This window comes from Scatophagus argus, chromosome 22 (genome assembly GCF_020382885.2).
Source record: "Scatophagus argus isolate fScaArg1 chromosome 22, fScaArg1.pri, whole genome shotgun sequence".
Lineage (NCBI taxonomy): Eukaryota > Metazoa > Chordata > Actinopteri > Scatophagidae > Scatophagus > Scatophagus argus.
Window position 1 is genome coordinate 3,253,491 of NC_058514.1, and position 23,540 is coordinate 3,277,030.

Below are 23,540 nucleotides of genomic sequence, written 5' to 3' on the forward strand. Positions count from 1 at the left end.
AACATGTGTGTCAGCAATACTCATGTTTAATCACCACGCGTGGGGGTTTTTGCTCATAAAAGTGAGCTGAACTTACATGTTTATTGAGCATGTGAACAGACTTGGCATGGGGCAAAGTCAGTAAAGTTTAATCTAAAATAATCTCATCCAATATCTAATCTAATCCAGTGTTGATGTGAGTGGTATTACGGGGTGATTGGATATCCTGTGATCTGACCTACAGTGGCTGCGTGCCATTTAGAAATAAGACAGCAAACACAGCATCACTATGAAACTGTAAGTCTGTCATTATTAGTTACGCACAGGGCTGAAACCAGTCCTGTAAGACAGTGTGTACTTGCTGCGTGGAGAAGACCGGAGAGTGTATTTTCTGACTGCCCCAAATGTAACACACCCCCTTGCAGAGCTACACATAGCAACAGGACCCTGCAACGCAACCAAAACACGTCTAAAACATCTTTTCACAACAACAAACATATCAGGGTAAAGAAGACTGATAACAACAACAACAAAAAAACACCACAAAAAGTTCATTTTCCCCACATGGTTTGTCCAAAACCACCATCAGTTTGGGGAGACAATAGCGCTGCTGTCAAAAGCGTGTCCGAAAAGAAGCTAACGGTTTTCCCGAGGAAGAAAAGAAAGAAAATGTACGACATGCGGGGAAGTTGGTGTGTAAAACCTGGGCTGGGTGGATGTGGGGGCGGACTCACCTTGTTTGACACACTTGAGGCGGACGGGGTCTTTGCTGTGTTTGACCACAGCATGGACGTCCCTGGTGGTGAGTCCAGCCACCGGGGTATCATTGACTTCCAGCAGGAGTTCATCCTGGAGGAGTTTGCCGCTGTGGCAGACCGCTCTGCCCGGGAGGAGCTCGCCGATAACCGGGAACTGTCCATTCTCTGCGCCGCCCTTCAACTCCAGCCCCAGCTCCCCCTCCTCATTCCTGCAAAGGACACTCTCATGGACTTTGTTAGTCCAGTGGTTCTTCCTCTTCTTCAGGCTCTTGGACATGGCTCAGACCAGGGGAAACCACATGAGTGCGGCCGTGGGAGAAGTTTTTTGTCGCTCTTCGAAGTGCTCCGGTGTCGCCGTAGCGCTGCGGTGCGTCCACTTTCAACGGCAAACGCCAGTTGTGTCCATGTCAGCGCACACACGCACACGCACGGCAGCTGGATCATCAGTCTGCCTCTGCGTTAACTGAGAGCTGCCCAACTTGTGGCGCCTTCGCGTGCTGCCTCGAAGGTCGGAATCGGCGGCTTCATCGGCGCATTCCAAAAGAAGAAGAAGAAGAAGAAGAAGGAGTGAGACGGAATTCAGGAGAATTTATATGAAAGTGCTGGGTTAGAGAAAGTGTGAGCGAAGCCATTTAAAATCATTACAAATGAATTACTTTAATTATATTGTTATCATTTTCAAGTAAACAAAAATATTGTGCCGATATTGTACCAGCAAATTGATTTCACTGTAATAACACTAGTTCCGTTTATATAACAATTTATCCATAGATGTTGTAGACCTACAAACCTTTACAAACAACCGCATCTCATGTAGACATTAAATTATATGCGAGAAATTACTTTTCTAAGTTTGTCTTAGCAGGTGTGCCGCTTTGCCTTGTGCTACAGTCAATAAATGTATAATTTAAACAAATCAATATCCACATTTAAATAATTAACCTTTTTTTTTTTTTACTTCGCCTCAAATTCTTCTTCAAGTTTATTTCTTTTTTTAAAAAAAAAGAAAAAAAAAAGCTAAATGCATCAATGATCCGCGCTCACGGTTTTCAAACTTCGAAGTTTACAAGTTTACAGAGAGCACTGAAGGCAGCATCCAGCTCCAACCAACCCAACTGACCCGGATGTGAAGGCTGGTGGAGGAGGAGGAGGAGAGAGGCAAGGCTTTTCCCAAATCCAGCTTTCCATGGAAAAAAAAAGGAAAAGAAAAGAGGAAGATGCAGAGTCGCGGTTATTTCCACTGGCATGGCAGCACAGCAGCAATAATAAGGTTTTTTTTCCTCTTCATACCACAAATATGTGTCTTCTTTTCAACATTTGCTTACAGGCGCTTCACATGCTAGAAGAAGTGAGGAACTGTTTAGAACATCACGCTGACGATAACTTTCAGCGTTAGACATAAGCTGCAGAAAGTTTGATCAGCTCGACTCAAGCGGCTGCTGTTCTTTTCCCCTTGAAAGTCCTTCAACATCAATCAGTTTGTTTCCAGCTGGACGAGGACCCTGCGAGGTCACCTGATTCAGCACACTTTTAAACATATTTTTGTTGTTGTTGTTGTTTTTTTTTTGAACATCCATCCTCAGGTGAACTTGACAGCAAAAGACTTTCTTCCTTTGAACACCCTGAAGGCCTTTGGTGAGCGAATCGTTTGTGTTTGGCGAGACACTTTCAAGGGCGGCGAGTATTTCTCATCTGAGCTTCTCGTTAATGGTATTCAGATTTCAGAAGCATATTTTGAGATACACACTCTCGCTGTAATAGTTTTATAGTCATTCGCCAGAAGAAATGTCTCCAAAAGGAAAATCCCCTTGTGTTTATCTCAGACTAGAGGACAGGAATGTAAGGCAAACGGAGTATAATCCATCTTCAAACAAAATGTTTGTTGTGGGGTTTTTTTTCCATTCACTGGGTCGACATCTTTAAAACCTCCAGTCTGCGTTGTGAAGCCTCCTCTAGTGTCTCTTCAGTAATGATAGCTCATAACTGTATAGATATACTGTGATAAGAGCTGTGCTACGCTGCGGGGTTGTCTGCCGTAGAAAAGTCAATCCTTTTCGAGCTTTAAAGTTGTGTTTTTCTCTCACGACATATGAAATATTCCAGTAATGAGTGAAGCGTTCACACTCAAAGAGACTTCTGCGTGCGTCATTTCTTCTGTCTTGTTCAAAGACGTTTCAAGGAAATTCTCAGATTTCGCAACCACCAAATTATTGTTCATATAATGTGTGGGGTCTGAATGCTGTTTCAAAGCCACCTCCAGACAGACCGACGTAAACATATGGCGGATTCACACTGCGTCTTTTATAAGGCTGGGAACCGAACTTCCCACCGTGGGGGTCCCAAGATGAATCTGAAATCTGAAAATCAGATTTCAGAGGAAGAGGAAATGATGAAAACAGTTACAGTCCAAAACCGAAAAGCTTAAAAACAACAATTTGTGGTTCAATTCCTTTGCAAAGAGCCAAGCTTGCTGCTCCCTCCCCTGTTTCCTATATTTATGCTAAGCTAAGCTAACTATCTGCTGGATGTATGGTAATTTAATATATCCTAAAGACCAACAAGGAGAAGAATATTTCTCACAAGGTCAAAGCTATTTCTTTACTTTACTCAGAGTGTCTGTATTTAAATCTGGAACGCAACCCTAAAAAACCCCAGGAACAAATACAGACACGATGCCTTCAGAGTCCTCACTTGCAGTTCGTGGCCTCGCTTGTGAAACTGATGCAACAGTTTGAGTCTACTGTCAGGGAAAAAAAACACAGAGGAAGAAAAAACAAAACTGATGATCAGCTCAGCTTCAACACAACAATCAGTTTCTTCTCTTCTTGCCCGTCCTTGAGTCGCGACGACAACAACAGCAGCAACAACAACAGACAATGCATCATTTTCTCCTCCCCGGGATTTTGGAAGAAGTGCCTCTGCATTCCAGAGGTGGGAGCCCTGCATGCAGACATGGGAGTGAAAATTAAAAGAGAGAGAGAAAGCGAAAGAGAAGGGGGAGTGTTTCAGCAAGGGCAGGAACTCTGGAGGCTCTCTGTTTGAACAGGGAGAGAGGAATGCTCTGCGCGTGGCACAATAAGTGCCGAGGGAGGACGAATGAACATCAGGGAATGAAAGGACTGGAAAAACAGTGTGGGATTAAACCGTGCGAGATATCCTGGGTGGGCTTCAGGCCCGGCACAATGAGCCCATAAGCGTGGGTTGATGAGAATACGACTACAAAACAAATATGTTGAGAGAACAGCATTTCCACCATCCCTGCGATTTCTCTTGGAATCGTGACATGTGGCACACACACACACACACACACACACACACACAGCAGCAGATTCGGTTCCTTTCTGCATATTCACATTGCAGGAAATCGCTCAGTTCAGCCATCAGTCACATCTACACATCCAGATGGGGGTTCATTGGCTCAGCCGGTGATGCTGCCCGTGGGATTGCTGTGCTGCACTGCTACATGATGTAATGGCTGTGACAGGCCTCGTTGCAGGATAATTAAAGCTGGTCAGGAATAAAGCGAAATTGCCTGATGATGGCCTCCGCTGCCAGTGAAAGAGGAAGTTATTATCCACTTTGTTTGAGCGAACGTCGCCATCCCAGCTCCGGCGGAGTCATTGTTGGCCATTTGGACATTGTTTGACAATGTCGCACTTGATACAGCGTCGACCGATTGAACAGAAGCTGCTCTTTCCAAGCCGACTGTGTGGTCAGTTTGTCTCATTCAGGCCATTCCAACCGAGGCATCTGACCTGTTTATTTCGGCGCCATCTGCTCGACCTTGCGGCTCAGGAAAGGTTCAATCCGTCACTCTGTATCTCCCCTTGTTTGAACCCCCCCACCGACGATGAAGGGGTGCCAAGAGATGTGCAGCTGAACCTGATATACTGCCAGCGACATCTCTGGCCTGGTTGGAGCTGGCAGAGAAAGGTCGGGGACGCTGTGCAATGTGAGAAAGTGTGGCATTCATTGTCACGCTATTTGCTTGTTCTGGGTCCATAAAGATCCTGTCTGAGTTTGGTTTGGAAGGTCTTGCCTGGCCTGCACACGGTCCCTGATCTCAACCTCATGAAACACCTGCGGGATGAACTGGAGCACCGGCTGCAACCCAGAAACCGACTTGGTGATCTGCTGGCTGAATGGGAGCAAATTCCTGTCCTGATAAGGTGTTTTGGTCAGGTGTCCAAATACTTTTGGCCTTTTTTTCTTTCTTCCTTTCCTTTAATTTTCCATTCTTAAGCACTTAAACAACATATGATATGTCTAATAACCTTGAATGTCTTCTAATAATTTTGTCTCATTATTAAAAAAGCTAATTAATTTCTCATTTTAGAGACCAAAGTTAATTCAGACTTTGTAACTTTTAGAAGAGGAAATACCACAGTTGAATGTATAAGCAATAAAACAAAACTTTGCTTAAGTGGACACTCACAGGTGAATGAAATAATTTCATTTGATTCCTGTGAAATGCAGCTTTTTCACCAACTGTACATATAAACAGGCTTTTAACGTCACATTACTTGGATTTGTACTCAGTTTAACAAAAATGGGAGACCCAGAAAATGGTTTCCTGTCACCGTTTTCATAAGATAGTTTCAAGTCAAGTGAAGGGGGGGGTGTGGCACCGCAACAAGAGCCACAGAGCGGAGCAGTCGCCAAGTGGCACCTGCACCATACCACTTCCTCTGCATCGGTGACCTGGAAGAGGACGGGCCAAGAGAACAAAATCAGCAACAGGATCAGAATATGTAAAAATTGCACTGACAAAAACACAACATAAGTGAGCGACGATCCACGAGGGCCCGACATCTGCGAGAAGCAGCAACAGCCAGGAGACTGAGGGAGGTTCCCAGGAAGTTTAAAACGAGGGGAAAACTAAGGAGGGAGAGGCAATCAGAAGATGGCTGTTATCAGAAGGTTATAGTTTGTTGTATTCTCATCAGCGGGACAGAAATGAACTAAAGCACAGACCCTGCAGCCTGAGGCCATAATGATAGTGACATAACCCATCCTGGTTCATGGTAAGAGCACTCTGGTTTGTTAATGTGCTTTTTTTTTAACACCATGAAGAGCCTTTGTGCAGTTACAATAAGAGCTGTGTCCTCCTGCGCAGCTCCACCACTGGGCCCCCTGCTGCTCTCCGTCCACTGATGAATTCATCTGTATGCACTAATAGACACACTGCCAGAAAATCAAAGAACCTCAGGGTGAATGTCAGGGCTTCTGTCTACCAGGTTTGATTTGATTGTCCTCTGCATGATTGTAATGGTGTTTTGCCTTCAGCTGTGAGTGCTGTTAATATATCGTGTCCTCTCTGCTCCGCCATCTGATTTTCAATTTAAGCCCTCTCTTGGCTTTCTAACGATTCAGGCAGAATTCTAGTGCCATCTCAGTCTGGCTCTCAAGAAACCACTTCCTTGCCTTCTCCGCCTACACCCCCCCTCCACCCCTCACGTCAGCCTCCCGCCCTCACCGCGCCCTTCCTATCAGCTCAGACAGATAAGTACCTTTTCCCACGGTGAGGGCTTTTTACTGCCTCTAAGCATGGAAAGAGTCCCGCCGCTCGCTCCTGCAAAACCAGGCAAAGTTACACTCACACTATCAGAGTCAGTCATCTGTCTCCACCAGTCCGTCTTCACAGGGTCCATCATCCATCAGAGGTGGGGGCTGGGGGGTGGGGGTGAGGTGAGGTGGGGGTGACTCTACTGCCATGCAATCAACAGCGTGACAGCTTGATAGACTTTCACAAGCCACCTCTCATATCCTGTCACAAAGCGTATCTGACAAACCGGCCGAGACAGGCTATCAAACTGGAAGATAGCGGCTTTCGGTGTGTTCAAATATTTGCCACGTTATCCTCCCCGCAAAACTGGCAAATTTGTTGAATAATAACAGATTTATTTGTCCGTGTGTTGTGTTTTTTGGGTCAGTGGATGGATGAGGGAATAAAACAGACTGGGGGATGGTTTTTGGAATATGCTGTGTGTCAGTCTTTATGTGTTTGTTTTTTAGCACTCAGTAAAACACACACACACACACACACTCCTGCACCTTCACAAAGAGATGCTTGTTTGTGCATCTGTTGCTCTGTACATAATGTCAACAATCTCAGCCTTTATATCAGATACAACTTATAGCGCATCAATTAATCAGTCAATGGAAACAGAAAACTCTCTAAACATCAAACACTTTCGTATCACAAAAATATCAAAATGTAAAAACTTCTCCCGCAGCACAACCATCACGTCTTTGAAGTAGAACGCGTGCAGCTTCTGGTCACATTAGTTATTCTGCTCCCCACGTTATCCAATCTGCACATACATTTATACATAAGGCTGCTTATCACCGCCTGACGTGTGGCCACATTTAGGCTGTCAGACGTATGACTAGCATTACAAAACCCTGGGACTCACAGTAACATCTTTTGGCTTCAGTATGGGTGACAATAAGCCTCTGCATTACTGCTCTCTATACCCCTCATCAGCCAGACTTTAAGAAACCTGACCGTGAAAAGCTCCAGTGGATATAAATCCCAAATCAACTTGAACTGGTGGCACCCGCCTTGTGGCTGTACAACACCAACACAGATGAGGGTTTAGTCAGGAGTAGCCACAGACCCAAAGGAGAAAACCAAACGTTTTGTAGGATGAGACGATGATGGCGGGAAGACTGAAGTCGGGCAACACCTGCTGTTCAGCTCGGGAGCACATGGTGAACGACATGGGGCAGAGAGACAGAAGTGTGGCTGATAATCAAAGGAATTAATTAGAAAATGAAAAGATTAAGTGATGCAGTGCATCAAAAATAATGTTTGTAGGGTCTGATGATTCCTTTGACACTGTTCATGAAGCTCACGCAGAGGTCACAACAGGAAAACCACATGTGAGTCAAGTCTAGATAGTTTTCTGTTCAAGTCCCACTTCAGATCAAAACTGATCAATCCAAAGTCTGTTTCCTTCGTGTCTCTCCTGGGAAAATTGACTATATGGAGGAATATCATGACATACTTTATCTCTAATGTAAAACAGTTAAAGCTGACAGCACATCAACCTGACAAACAGTAAGCGAAATGTGTTCGGGTTGTTCTGGGCTGATTCATCGCAGTCTGTCATAACTGTGCGGTTATTTGCATGTATGTGTGCGCAAGTATTTTCATATGATGTGCAGTGTGTCAGCTGTTTGCACAGTATAAGTATAAACCTCATATTGCACAGCCATCGATTTTGCTTTGCTTTGTGTTGTATCTCTTGGACTCAGTGTCTCTTAATACAAGCTGTCGCGTTTGGGTGCAGTTAAATGTGCGTATGCTGAAGAACCACACTAATAAACACAGTAACTGATAAACAGATTTACCTGAGAAAATAATTACAAACACAAAGCTCAAGCTCGTCCATTTACTGACGAGACAAGAGTCGGACTCAGCTCCTCGCCGCCTCGCCGCTTTCTGAATTCTGTGCAGATATTAAAGTGTTCCTCTCACACTCGCTTTATGAAAAACCTTTTCATGATTGATTTGATCGAAAGCCCTCGAGGCATCCAAACGCTTCTGAGTGGAATTGTGATAAATGGCGAAGATTACAGCAATAATTTATACGTCTGTGCCATGCTTATCACTTGTGAAGATAAACAACCCTGTGCCGCATGTGATTCTCTCAGTCACCTTGAATACAGATGGAAAACTGTTAGGTGCTTAATTTTACCTGTTTTATCTGCTATGGCAGGACTTAACAGTGCTTCCCTTTTCAGCGTCTCTCTGTAGGCACATCCTGACTACTCTGAGCTAAACAAGGAAATATATGAAAGGATTTTTAAGGTGAAAATCCATTCCTGACACTGAGGAAAAGCACAATTAGCGAGCAATAATTCAAACCAGGTATGTCAGACATCTTGGTTCAGGAAGTAAAAACTCTTGTTTGTTCCTCCCAAAGTCAGTGATGACTCAGAGAAAAGGTGGAGACTCTCTCTCCACCTTTTCTCATAGTTCAAGGGATTAACAAAGCATTAGGAGAGCTGACCGGACAAGCCCGCGTACATAAAAACTTCATGACAGAGATTAACTACGATTCCCAAGGTGCATTTCAGCAAAGAAACATCCAGACACTGAGCTTGAATTTCTGTTCGGTATGACAATCACGTTTGGACAATTAAGGCACCACCTTTTGTTTTCCTTTAAAGTCACCACCTCTCTGATTCACTCATTGACTTGTCTTCTTCTCCATGGCAATGGCAGCTAAGACTCATGGGTATTGTAGTGTTTGGACCCATCTGCCATGTCTAACAAACAGACTGAACGTGATTCCTCACAAGCAATGCTGGAATTAAAGTGTAGTAAAAATACATAACATTGTTGAGATTAGTGATTAGTGATACCTCACTAATTAGAATCTAATTATTCCCGAATGTCAGGGTCTCCATAATGACCTTTACTTTTGGCTAAATTGCAGCTGAACATAAACCAAACCAGTGTTCTTTAAGATTTTTAGACATTTTATGCCAGGCCAGTTTTTGACATTGAATACTCTCCTTTGACAGACACACTTGACTGTGGGTGTTTCCTTGCTGCCTTGCATAATCCCAAACTTTAAATCGGGCAATCGGCAGTGTTCTTCTAATCCACCACGCAAACACCAGAGTGCCACGGTTTAGGGCTCAAAATACCCAAATAAAACCGCTGAGGCGGAGGGAGCATCCAAAGTTCGAACAGTTGGCTGAGGGGTCAGGTTGTTGTCTGTAGTTGGGGGCACAGACGACAGCGGCTGGCACCTCTGCGAAGGCAAGAGGATTAAAGAGAGCAACGCTGATCTCATTGTTTAGAAAATACCAGCAGAGCGGGTGGAAGAGGTTAGCTGTGCTTTCAGTGTCCTTCTAATTAATATTCAGACCTTGTGACTACACAAGCCAGTGCCCCCTTGCCCTCCCTAGCACCCCGTTCGCCCGGAGTGAAGGAGTTTGTGTGTAAAGACAGATCTATTCCCCTCCAGCTAAGGGACTCTCTGAGCCTCGGTCTGCTGCCGTGAGTGATTGGGCGACCCCGGGGGCGAGCTTTTCCCAGAACTCTGTCTGGTATTCTGTTCACAAAGCCCCGTCTAAAGACCCTCATTGATCAGCAGCTCCTGAAGATCCTCTCTTCCCGTTCGGCGAGGACTAGCTGTTACATCACTGTCACACAGGAAATAGATAAACAGTCATCTGATTTACGAGGGACGGGCCACAGTTAGTGTGTTCCTCATCTTACAGGCTGTTGTATTTTAAGTACAGATGGAAAAAAGAAAAGGTTAGCAGAGATGATATGTGTTTGCTTTAACTGTTGGGGAGAAGCTGAGCTGAGACTGGTTTCCAAGCACTTCCTTTAGTTTGTTCAGTTTTCATGGAGATGGCTCAGCTTTTCTTCATGATGTGAACGGCTTCCTGATCTTCCTCTGAGGATCCACTGACTTTGTTTGGTGACTCTGACACCTTCTCAGTCGGTGCTGTGGCGTGTTGCTTGTTTCTGATGCTGCGTCATGTGACTCGGGCCCAAACACGAGGCTGAAAACGTAAGCCAAAGTATTTCCAGTTTCAATAATGAACCGTTAGGCTGGTGGGTCGACCTGCCATCAGATAATTTAAGAGTCAAACCTACAGTTGTTCAGTAAGGAAGACATTTGCTCACATGAGCTTCTTTCACTTCCGTCAACGATTTGTGATACTGAACGACTCACATAAAGAGCAGACCTTTTTCACAGCAGCCATTGTGATATGAAATAGTGGGTAAACAGGTGCTGCTAATGACACTAATGAAGGTTGTGCTCTGTTGAGGCACACAGAGCCTTAATGTGATTAGTAACACCTGTGTTTACCTACTTACTATTTCATGTCAAAATGGCTGCTGTGAAAAAGGTCTGCTGGCAGAGCATCTGAAACCTGTGAAAGGATGATATTTTGCTCAAAAGAAATCAAGACAATACGGAGCTGAACAATGTGCCTTTTCACAGCAGACATGTTTGCACGACGTGGTTTAAAAAAAGCGCAGGTGACGGCTTTGTTTTATTCAAACTGTGATAGGGAGCCAGCTTGCAAAATACCAGGGCTGTAATTTCACTTCTTGTTTACACCTGTGCTTGTTCAAAATGTCTTACAGCCCTTTGCTGAGATCAACTGTCCTGCAGCATGTTCACACCTTTGCAGTATTTCGCGCAGAATGAATTAGGGGAATGAGTTTCTACTACACAAAATGTCACAGAGCGAAGCATCGACAAGCAATCCGAACTCCTCTGCTGCTTCACGAGCTCACCTTAAGGTTATGCTCCCAACAACAACAACAAAAAAACAGAAAAAACCCTGACAATTTCCACCTCTGATATCAACTAATGTCCCCACAACCCCCTTTTTGACTAACTAGCATGCACAACCTACAAAACTCCAAACCACATCCTCTCCAAACCTGCCACATTAATCACATGCCTTATTTTTATTCATCACTCCGCTCCCATTCCCCCTCAAGCCTTTTTTGACAAGGTGGCACCTCGCTCGCTGCACTCCACCGTACGCACCTCCTCTGTCATGCAGATGCAGCCCACAACTTAATTATTCATCCCCAATCTATCCGTTAACAGCAGCCTACACTGCAAGTCGCTCACCCTCAGTCAATAAATATTCCCTTTGCTAAGATTAGAAGATTTTTGCCTGACCTAGATATTAAATCAAGTTATTGTTCCAGCTCTGTCATGCTAAATTTTCTCTGACAGTGAAAGGAAAGAGGGAGAGAGAGAGAGACGGGGGGAGAGAGGGAGGGAGGGAGGAGAGAGAGGCAGATGGATGCCGACTGAGCCGACTGCTTCAGTTCAACAGCGACCCCTGCTGTAGAGAGCAGGATGGTTTTGTCCCTCCCTCAGGGCAGACAGCTCAGAGGGCAGAGGTTTGTGTGTCACGGCCACTTCCTCATGCTGAAATACTCAGAGCGCTTTGTCAAAAACAAACTGCTTCTTCTCCCATGTTATTTATATGCAAGGGTCCACACCTGCTCTGAGGAGTCCCAGCTGTGCCTGCGCAAAACAACGTAATGAGTGTCGAGAGGTAAAGTGATAAAGAGAACAAAAAGAGACTTACAGCAGTGAGTCAGCACAAGGCATTTTAAAGAGGAGGGAGAAGGATTCACACAACACACTGCCTGAGTAGATCACAGATGCTCACTCTGCAGTGCCTTTAGCTTCCAACCTTTGCCACCAGTGACACGTCATGATCACGTCGAGCTACACGGAAAAGCACTCTGAGCTGGGCAGGAATCATGAGGTGGCGCCACACACCCTCATGCCAAATACATGACGGTCCAGCTGCACAACAACCCACATCAAAATTATTTAAAACTTCTTAAACACTTCTTTGAAACCATGTGCCTCTAATCTCTCACTCCTGCTTCCCTGGTTCAACTGAATGGGTCTTCATCAGGCGTCTGCAGAGCTCCACGACCGACCGATTGTTTGAATCAGTTGAGTTCGACGAGGGAAAACGATGAGCACGACGACTGATCGGGGGTAATCCTTTCTGCATCACCAGGGGCTCAAACCCACAACAACCTCAGACACCAACAACCAAACAACCAGCTACCAAGTGAGAAGCCACAGATGGTTTCACACTATGAAGCCTGTTTGAGTGAAGTTTTTGCAAGTCAGTCTTCTGTCTTCCCACAGACCAGCAGAGAGAATTAATAACTGTGTTTAAAATGTGGAAAAAATTCTTGAGGTCTTTTTACTTTTTGTTGCTTGGTTCACTAATGTGTCTGCCTATTGCATTTTACAACTCACCAGTCTCCTTTAACATTCATTTCTATATTTATTTCTTTTTACTGCTTTAGCTTGGAGTCACCTTTTGTAATTTCAAGAACTTCAATGTGGTCCAACCTGCAAGCCAACGACAGAAATTCTGATCGGCCAAATACATCTGTGGATCCACAAGTCTAATAATCTTTTAATTTCCCCTTTTCAGTTTTTTAATGCATAACATGAATTCTACTTTAATGAATTCATTCGCATGCTGATTTAAAGACACCACAGTCCTGTCTGTCTGTATCAGTACATGTCAGTGTGGTCACCACCAGAGTGTGTCAGGAATGCAGCACGCCCCAAAAAACCTGCTCAACCAGGACATGTAATCCAGCCCTAATCCTCACCTTGACCATTTATCTGAGTGACAGGTGTAATCTCTGTTCAAGGTTGGGCAGACGGCCGGTTATGGAGGGATGGAGTGGGGGTGGTGGCAGCTGACCATACCATGCCAGAGGGACCAGTAACTCTGGAGTCTGACCCAAGTCTGAGCAGCTGCAGCCTTGTCAGTGCTGGCAGCATGCTTTATGCCCCCCGTGTTGCAGGGGAAGAGTAATCACAGGTTCTGCAGCAGCGGCAGTGAAGATTTAGCAGAGCTCTTACCTTCAGAACCAAACCGTCAGTCACTCAGAATGGAGCAGCTGCCTGGAGGCTGTCAGTGGTGGTATGCATCATCCGCCATCAAACCCTCCTCCTCCTGCTGCTGACCACTGTTACGCCTTATGAATCGCTGTGTCAGAGGGAAACATTCATGAAAGGCAATTAAAATAACTTAGAGATCCATCAACCGTAAACACAGGAGCTGACAAGATTACCATCTTGATGAATGTTTATCTCGAGGAAACATGAGATCAAAAGGGTTTCTTCAGCCACTCACAGAGACATAATCTTCATCTTCATCATCATCATCATCATCATGGTGTTTGCTCGCTGATGAGCTTCTTAAATGATGAAACAAACAGACAGGATTTTGGGTAGATACAGCCACAGGTGGAAGAAGGGCTGAAGTGTTAAAGGGAGCCCTGACTGACCCATGCAGGCTCTAACATGTTTAAGAATAAAACCCAAAAGGGGAGGAAGGTCTTCTAAAGGCTACAGCAGACAGATAAGACAGAGCAAACTGTGTTCAAAGTACTTAAGCATGACTCCAAGTAAGTTAAGGACCTCAGAAAAGACTAAACTATGTGAGGTGATAGATTTCTGAGAGAGCAGTGCCTTCGGAATGGTGCGTTCATGGCCCTCTTGGCAAGTTCTGACATCTCAGACCAAAAGTTAAAGACTTGGGTTCATAAATTAACTCAAGCTAAAAAAAATGAAACCGCTCTTTCATAACATGTATTTAATTTTTATTTCTTCTCTTGGTTGTTTTCATTATGCTGTTATCCACCCAAAGGTAAGAGCTCGTCCACCATTACTACATCAGCCCCTGCAGGTAAAACACCTACAGTATGTTAAATGAGTTTAAGAAGTGGCACACACAGGAAGTGGAGCGAGACAGACGTCAGACTTTCACAAAGCCCATTAAAAGTATCATTATATCTGCATACGACCCGCAACGGAAGGTTGCTAAAGCTAAAGATAATTTGAACGTTCGATAGAGTCGAACCCCAATGTTTTGATTCAAGGCTAAGCTCTGCCATCAGCACTCAGCCAGGATGAGTTATTGCCTTGTCTCGCTCGAGCCTTGAGTGTCACCCAAATTAAAACTCTCCTCACAGTGGAGGACTTATAACAACTGAAACTTTTCCTGCGAGGTGGGAGGGAGGGAGGGAGAACTTAAAGAAACGTTGGCACCAGGGAGCTGTTAGAGGTAAACAATGCAGGTTTCGGATGATTTTCTGTGACACCCGTGGCTGGGAAGCAGCATCGAGGATTGCGGATGAGGCTTTGGAGGTGATGCAAGGAGGATGGTCGAAAGAAGCGGGTGAAGCGAGGACAGATCCAATAAGGTTCCTACAAGGACCCTCATTACTTCAGAGCTATCACCCTCCTAAAATGGGCTCCTGCGCTGACTGTCTGGATCCTCTCTTATCCAGTCAAGCTGATATGCGGGTGTGTGAGAGTGAGCAGATAGCCTCCCGTGCTCTCCATCTGGCTACCGACACACACTTTATGTTTACCAATGAGCTCGCAGGGGAGATGGCGTCATTCGGGGCGACAGGTGGGGGTGATGCACACCGCGGGCCTGTCAGTTTGTGTGTTTCTCCAGGTTCAAATCCATGAACTGAGAGGAAGAGGAAAGTGACGAGACCGTGAAGTTGAAGGTGTTACGAACAGTGACTGCACCTGTTGTACCTGACTTGTCTTGTTAGTGTGGCTTCATGAGCAGCGTTGGCAGCAGTGTTGTTATGTGTGCATGTCACCGACACTCCCACATCTGGATTGATCAGAAGCAAGGCCCTTTTATCTAATGTGGCACAGATGCTTTTATCACTAAATGTTATTATGTGAGTGGTTGTAATGATGCATGAATGTATAATTACACATATCTCCTTCTCTGTACTTGCAGCTTTGCATACAGGATATTGACAAGGAGCCTAATCTGACTTTTTTTTACTGCTTCAAGTACAACACACAGACTACAGCAGACTGCAGCCAGCAGCCAGTTTTCACAAAAACATGTTGTGGTTTTAAGGGCCTTTTAGTCGACTCCACTGTCAGACAACCAGCAGAGACTTCAGGAAGTCATTGCCAGCTGTTAAATTGCTTTGATTATAAAAGGTGAACGGTCAGTGAATCTTGTTACTTTTGGGCTTAGCTGGCCAAGCTGTTTCCCTCTGTTTCAGCTCTTTATGCTTAGCTAAGCTAACGAGCTGCTGGCTCCAGCTACATATTTACCAGACAAACATGAGACTGGTATCAATGCTCTCATCTAACTCACAGCAAAAAAGTCTGTTTCTTTTTCTAGAGAGACATTAATCCGAGGGAAAGAAAGTTACAGGGGAAATATATTATTTTTCGCCACTAGAACTAAGAAAAACTGCAAAACAAGCTGATAAACTTCCTCAAACTTCCTGGATTTCCTTGGGAGTTGTCCTGATCCGCCATCTTGCACATCCCAAAGCTCTTGAGGGCTCGTGAGTGTTTTCTTAGACTTCACTCATTTCATTGTGTCAATATAAAGAATGTAAACCAACAGTAGCACAATAAAACACACATTCACAGATTTAAGTGAATACCCGTTACCCTTAAGACAAGGAAATCAGTCTTCAAGTGTTAAAAAAGAGGAGGAAAGAGAGCTGTTTCCATTCATTTTGCATTTGGGCTCAATTCACCTGAGTTGGCCTGAAAGCCAGCACCTCATATCCTCGACTCCGCCGGGTGCCACAGCACTGATTACAACTCTGATCCAGCTCATAAGCAACCAACCCAATTCCAGGGCCTCGTATATGACACCTCAGGGGGGTCTTTGTGTCTTATCTCAGAGCGAGGTCCCACCATTTAGTGACACAGAACCGAATTGTTCTGTGGAATAAAGCAAAGAATGAAACGGCTAAATGGCGGCGATCCAGCGAACAGCGGCAGCTCTTATCAGGGAGACGCAGGGCGCTGGAGGTTTTTACCTCAGCTGAGGGTGAAATGCACTCGCGAGGGGAACAAACACAGATGTTGGGCTTGTGTTGGTTATGTCAGAATTCACTTCAGAGAAAAAAGCGAATAGAAAGAGAAATTCATTAAATTGGCACCAGCGTTGTTTTGGCAAAATATGTAAGATGCTTCCTTTTATTTATATCTGTCTCAGAGAGATACAACAAACATGCTCTCTCTCTCTCTCTCTCCTCCCCCTTATTTCTAATGAGTCAGCCTCCATAACAGAATACCAATCACACACTTGTCTCAGTTATGAGGAAAATATACCACGCTGACAGACTGCTTTCCACATCAGCGGCGATGGTCCCTCAGAGCTCCACCGCTAATTCTGTTAGACGTCACACAGTCATGGAGAGGCTGAACACCCAACACCTCCCTAACGGACTGAAAAAGACAAGAAAAGCCTCACAGCCTGACAGTCGAGCTGAAACTGACGCCTGTCAACATGGCAGGCGGGAAGGGCCAGTGACACTCACACACACTCACACACACACACACACACACACACAGCAGCTTGTCCAATGTGACGAACACACTCCTCCTCTTCACGCCACGCAGCACGAGAGTCTGGTCGCGTGTCGTCGTGTCACATCACGCAGCTCTCTGAGGTCACGTGACACAGCAGAACTTAGCGAGACTGAAGTTGATTAAGATTAAGATTAAAGTGACATATTTTGTCATTGGAGGGAACTCACTCCAACGAAATTTGTTCTCTGCATTTAACCCACCCAAGTGACGTGCACACACACACAGCAAACCCGGGGCAGTGGGCGACCGCGTGCAGCGCCCGGGGAGCAGTGGGGGTTAGGTACCTTGCTCAAGGGTACCTCAGCCATGGACACCGGGACGGGGAATCGAACCAGCGATCCACCGGTTACGGGTCCGACACCCTAACCGCTGATCCACGACTGTTGGTTAAATGTGTGACTTTGTAACTATGCGGAAAAAGTAAACAGAGAGAGAGAGAAAAGATGGCTGACTGTGAAAACAGCCAAAGCCAAACTTTACTGTCACCTCTCACTTTTACTTTATTTATTTATTTATGGCTGTGACTTTGACAGAAAAGCTGATTTGAAACTGGAAAACAACCACGAGCAGATGCTTAAATTAATCATGAATGTTCCAAAGGTGGAATAACTGTTTGTAACAACTTTAATATGTAGTTTATAATAACTAACTGTAAATGTTTATATGCTTTTTACAAATCCAGTATGGGTACTGTAATTACTGTTAAACCAGGATTTACATACCGCTGATCAATGTTTATGTTTGCTGATTTATTTGCTTGTAAGGTTTTTCGTTTCTATTCGACAGTCACAGTGAAAAGAGAAAATTAAATTTAAAGGCAGACAGAACAGAGGTGTCGCGTTCATGTCACAAAGGGAAGCTAAACACGACACCCAGTATGCGTTTTAACCACATAAATGTTCAAACTGTTATTTTCTGAGAGGAAATCGTCCTCTTGAATGGCTCCTGCTTAGAGCAGCTTAAGCACATTCATTACGACTCCAATGAAAGTAATTAGAAGATATGGGTTTATTGCATCCATCCACCCTTTTATCCACCAGCATTTTTTCCTGTACATTCTCACAATGTAAAGTTAATTTATGCTTTTGAAATACAGCAAAAAAGCAGCAGCCCATTCAACCTTTAGAATAAAATAAGTACGATCAGACGTTTTTCTCCTGGAATGACAAATCAAACCACTGCATTAAAAGGTCACAGTCTGTGATGTTATATTGTATTTCACAAAGACTGTACAATCTAATACCCATATGTATATAAAACACTAGAAAATAATCTGTGTGCAGTTGTGTTATTATATATAATTAGGCCCACAGAGCTAATTGTGCAGCAGCACAGAGTACAGAAAAGTAATTTAGTGTCGAGTAAGTAGAGGGTGTGTGTTCTCCCTCATGGCACTCGACGCAGGAAACAGATGAGAGGGATTTTGGATGGATTATGAGCATTAGCCCCCCCTCCAAGCTACTCCCCACCCTGGCGGGCATTATTATTATTAGCTGGGTGAATATATCATCACGAAAATGTCTTTGTCTGTGTGATTCTCATGTGCCATGCGGGACTGCATCTTTTACAAGATAACAGCTAGAATTATGCCGATTTGGACAGACCGAGAATGAGAGAGATGGAGGCTGAAAACCCCTCGAGGTGGGTGGAGGTTGTTGTACCTCGTCACTAACTCAGTATGCACGTGTGTGTGTGCGTGTGTACACAGACGTGTAAGAATATGTCCTCTTGCCACTCTCGCTGTCGTATTGTCAGTTAGGTAGGAGGAGGAGGAGGATGTGTGGAAAGCCACAGTAAGTCTGCACTTCTCTCATTACAGACTATTTTTTGAAGTGACCTACTTGCTGAGAAAAAGCTGTCAGGAGATGGAAAAATGCATGAATGACATCTCGTGTGAAGACGGCAGATGAAATCGAGGCAGCGAGATCAAATTTTCATCTCTCATCTCTCAGGGTGTATGCAGTATATTGTCCTGTATATATCTGTCTATATCTATCTATCTATATATATATTTTTTTTTTCAGTTAGTCAGTAGTTTTACTTTGTTCTAGCTGCTCCCCACAACCTCTTAGCTATTCTTGTTATCTCTGTTTTGGTCCGTCTCTGCCTCCCTCTCTCCCCCGAGGGCGAACTCCAGCTTCTGAAATCTGCTATATTGATCTAATTTTTTGGAGCGCTGGTCCTGTCATTGAGCGATGAAACTCTGGGAGATATCACAACACTTACAATTCTCCGAGCCACAAAAACTCACAAGGCTACCGCTTCTTTCTTGGTTTCTAACTTTTCCTTTCTTGGAGTTTAATTCGCATCAACGCCGTCTTTGCAGCAGAGCAGCTTGTTGAGCAAACATGATGAATAATTGAATTGGGTCTGGACAAACACAGCTCATGATTAAAAACAGACTGTGACAACATTAAGAGCTCGACAAACACAAATCGGCAGTCGTTGGCAGAAAACGCAGGGCACAGACAGGAAATTGGTGGGGTCCGGCAATCGCGCCCTGGGGGACAACTCGCATGCTCAAAATGGTGATTTAAAATGGAATAAAAAATGAATGAAGAAATGGTGGCTGTAGCTAATAGAGGATGTTTTAGGACAGAGTAAGGCTCTCTCTCTGCGGGCACGGCTTTTACTTTTACTTCAGACTGTAGAGCAGGAATACCAATGAGAAATTCATAACCAGGATCGCAGCCAAAACAAGCTCTCAAAGCCGCCTTTCTCGATGGGCTCTGATGTCCCTGCTTAACACGGTAATAAGGAGCTGGAATTTAGTACTGAGGCCGAGAGAGACAAGTTTGCAAGGCTGGAACGCCTCTTTGCATTTCTCGCTCTGACTGTAGGTAGGGGGTTAAGTGGGTATATTAGGCAAAGATCAAAGAGATTATTATGGCGTACTGTGTTACACTCGAGTATAAAATCGCTCCTTGGTAATGTGCGATTGCTGCGAACAGGAGTTACTGCTGCTCAGACTGAGGTGGACTTGAAACTTTTGAGGCTCCCAGTGAGGAGTGTTTGTAACAGCTGAATCTCAGCAGAGTCACACGTCCTTCAAGATCAGAATCAGAGCGTCCTCGTTTCAAAACGTGACGCCAAAATGCAGATGGTAGCTAGACTTTACATGCACGCATTTATTGACTCTACTTAAGCCAAACCACATTTCCAGCTTTATGTGCTCAGTGTTTATTCACTTTGGACCCACAAGTTAAAAAGATAGGGCTGATGATATTGTTAATTTTCTATTGTCAACAAATCTCATTAAAAGCTCAAAACCAACAGTGAGCTGATCCTACTAACAAGTACCATCTGTGCAGTGAAAACCTGATATTTATCTGTGCCACAGAGCTCCATTCACGTCCAAGAAATAAAAACAACACATTAATGAGCCGCACGTTCCTTCATTATGATGAACACAAGGAGTGTAGTTAAAAAAAATGCTGACTGCTTGACTTCTCACTAATCTTAGCTGCTTCAGTTTGTTAAGCTTCAGCCTTTTCCCCTAGAGACAACACAGAAATAAAAGGTATTTTTAGCAATGTGCTGGGCTAAAATCAGAGCTTACATAGTCTGTCACAGGCCACATTCTGATGTTTGACTTGGCTCAGAAACTGACATCCATCGTGAAAAGTTTGGTCTCTTGAACCGGAGTGTCTGCGGAGTAATTCCCTTCCCGATATGTTATGATCCACTGAGGTCGGACACGATACGAGATCAATCATTTGTCATCTACGCTGACTGTAAGCCTGGAAGAGATCTGCTCTCCTCTGAGTGCACTCCTCTGTTCTGTTTCAGGAAATCATTCTGGCATTTTCAAAAGTACACACTTTTACCCTTTGGTTTTAAATTCTTTTGTTTTTTGCAGCTGAGTGCCATAGATGGGTCTGGTAAGCCAAAAAGTGCTGAACTGCTGCTCATGAGACTAAATAAAAGTACAGAAAATTGCCAGCTTTAATCTCATGACAGACTGTGTTTCCTGCCCAATTATTTCTAAAAGTGGTCAGAGTTTACTTGTGAAGCCTCAGGATTGCAGCAATGAGTGTTTTTGAATGCATCTCAAACTTGCACATTATGCTTTAAAGTAAAACAGTGCAAGACAGTTTGTTCAGCAGTGGACTGCAGTGGGACGTGTTTCCCTCCAGAGGGCAGTATGTCAGGACCCTTCCTGAACCCGTCCCTGACTTCCCTTGACGATCGTGCGTGTGATTTGTCTCACCTGTCACTAATGCGTGTTCTGCGGGCAGCGAAATGCACTTAGCTGCTCTCGAGCATCAGGAACAAGGCATTGCCAGGTAAACAGCGTCCTGAGTGGGTGTCACTCTGCCTGCAAAGGGAAGCAGAAGCACTGAAAGACACAGCATGAGTGTGTGTGAGCAGTGATTCATTATCACCGAAGTGTTGAAGAGCTTTGTTTGTCCTTTCACCTGCTTCTCACCTGAACAGAGCTACGTCCAGCAGCATTCGTGCAGCTCCCACTTCCTTTCCTACCTGGTTTGACCTCCTGCTTCACTTTTCCTGTCTCTCACTTCTACAGCGCTTGTTCTCTGCCACCTCTTCACGCTTGACATTCTTCTCTCCTCGTGGCTCCGTGTTCATCGGCGAGAGTGATATAAGTAATATGGTCTGAAGAGGTGAAACATCCTCAGGTGCTGTGGACTCTCAAAGCTTCTGCTTCGCCCTGCAGCTCACAGAAGTGAATCCTTCGTCGACGTATCATTTCAAACCCATGTTTGCTTTTAAACACTAGCTACCCACTGAAATACTGAACCATTTTCAATTAGGAAATGATGAAAATGAAGACGCCTGTTTAGTATATTTAAAATAACTAGACCATTCCAACTCAAGTCTTGTATTTTTGCAGTTTTGAGATCATACAATAAACATCTGAACTGCCTGGTATAACGTCATCAAGAGTTTAAAAACTGACCAAGTTTCTCCAGCTGTACTTAATGTAGTTGTACACATTTCTTCACATGCTCCAGTGCAACATCAGATCTTCAGACTCTCTTCAAGTGTGCTCATTTTGGATTCTTCTTCAAATAAAGTGATTTAGATCATCTGGGGACAACCTATGTGACTCACTGAAGCCCCATCAAAGGATCCCCATTACACTGACAGAGACTTTAATGACATCTCATTCTAAATACACTGACAGATTTGCATTTATAACAGCTTCCACTTCCAGTCAAGTTCTTCCACACCAAACTCATCCAACCATGTCTTTATGGAGCTTTGCTTTGTGCACTGGGGCACAGTCATGCTGGAATAGAAAAGGGCCTTCAACAAACTGTTGGCACGAAGTTGGAAGCATAGCATTGTCCAAAATGTCTTGGTATGCTGAAGCATTAAGATTCCCCTTCAGTGGAAGTCAGGGGCCGAGAACAAACCCTGAAAAATAGCCCCATACCACGCCTGAATTCAATAATAAAGAAGGCTGTCCCATTACTTTTGTCTATGTAGTGTATTTAGTAACAACTGGTCGACGAAACTAACTGGTGAAACATGTTTACCTATGGTCATGAGTAAATTTTATGAAACAAATGTTGGCTGCTTGCTAACAGCACCCCAGCATGTTGATCTACTCGTGCGAAACACGTGGGAAACAACAGCACAGCCACTGGAAATTGCGAGGACCCTATAAGCTCCATCACCAGCATGCGAAAGGTCAAACGGACTGCTGATAGTAAAAGGTTCTGTCATGAGACGCCGAGCTCACAGCCGGGGCACAAATTATCTGCCTGAACCGCCGGCTTCCACTTCAGTCCTCTTCAGGGTGCCGAAGTGACGAGCGGCGTCTCCTCTGAGTGCCATCCCGCTCTCGTCTGAGGCGGAGAGGGATGGGAAATGCGGCAACAGGGCCATGCATAAAAGATGAGTCATGAAATAATGTGAAAGTGCATATGAATGAATGCATAAGTGCGTGTGTGTGTGTGTGTGTGTGTGTGTGTGTGTGTGTGTGTGTGCGATTGGCGCAGTGGACAGGAAGAAGGCACACTTCTTTTATCTCCTCCTCCTTCAGTCGTTCTTTCTCCTCTCCTGCATCTCATGGAGATACATGAACAAAAGGAAATACATCCCACGACTTCCTGTCTCATTCTTGCCATATTAAAAAGGGTGAAAGCTCAGCTCAGCTTCAGTGTTTTTTTTTTTTGTTTTTTTTAGGGGGAACTTGAGGTGAAAGTACAGACGAGGTGAAGAAGAGATGAGATATGGTTAACAAACACATGCAGTGTGTGTGTGTGTGTGTGTGTGTGTGTGTGTGATTATGCATCTCCCTGAACCACAGAGGAGGGCAGAGGATGACAGATTTCTCTCCCCTTGACTGTCAGCACTTTCAGGCTCTGTGCAGACTGATAACACACGAGCTGGCTAATTAATTACCGATTGATGCATTTGTCGCCGGGCGCGAGCGTCCATAGCAGTCAAACACCAACGGCCTTCAGCGGCGGTGCAGGTTGGGGGGGTGTTAGCTGATCCCCAGTGTTCACTTCTACGGTCGGACAGTCAGCTCATTCCTGCAACACTGACCATCCGCTAAAATGGCAAGATCACACAGTAACACACAGTAACACACACACACACACACACACATAAAGCGACCTGTTACAAGTTCTAACAGCAAGAACTTGTTGTTAAAGCTTCCCTCAGCTCTGCTCTGTGTTGTGGCATCTTTCAGTTTCTAATTCTAATGACATGGCGAAAATAGTACTGATAGTGATGAGTTCAGAGGCGCAGTTTGCAAGATAGTTGCAAGATAGCTCATTCAATACTGACGCTGACTACTTGCTGAGTCATTGTGTTGGTTACCGAGCCCTGAACTCTGAAAAAAGAAAAAGTTTGTTGATATGGTGAAGTCGTTTCTCTTGGTTCGATTTGTTGATGAATC

At 44.6% G+C, this 23,540-nt stretch overlaps 1 protein-coding gene across 11 annotated transcripts in view; it reads right to left on the bottom strand.

Moving 5' to 3' along the window:
- The window catches only part of magi2a (membrane associated guanylate kinase, WW and PDZ domain containing 2a), a 215,331-nt gene that overhangs the window by 176,069 nt on the left and 15,722 nt on the right, over positions 1–23,540 (bottom strand). For 5 of the 11 annotated variants that reach the window (XM_046379311.1, XM_046379308.1, XM_046379310.1 and 2 more), the window contains exon 1: positions 714–1,261. In XM_046379311.1, the coding sequence (XP_046235267.1) occupies positions 714–1,014 (301 nt within the window). In that variant the 5' untranslated portion in view covers positions 1,015–1,261. Of the gene's footprint in view, positions 1–713; positions 1,264–13,144; positions 13,272–23,540 lie in introns of those variants that run through there. The other 6 variants (XM_046379313.1, XM_046379312.1, XM_046379318.1 and 3 more) reach the window with 4 other exon arrangements.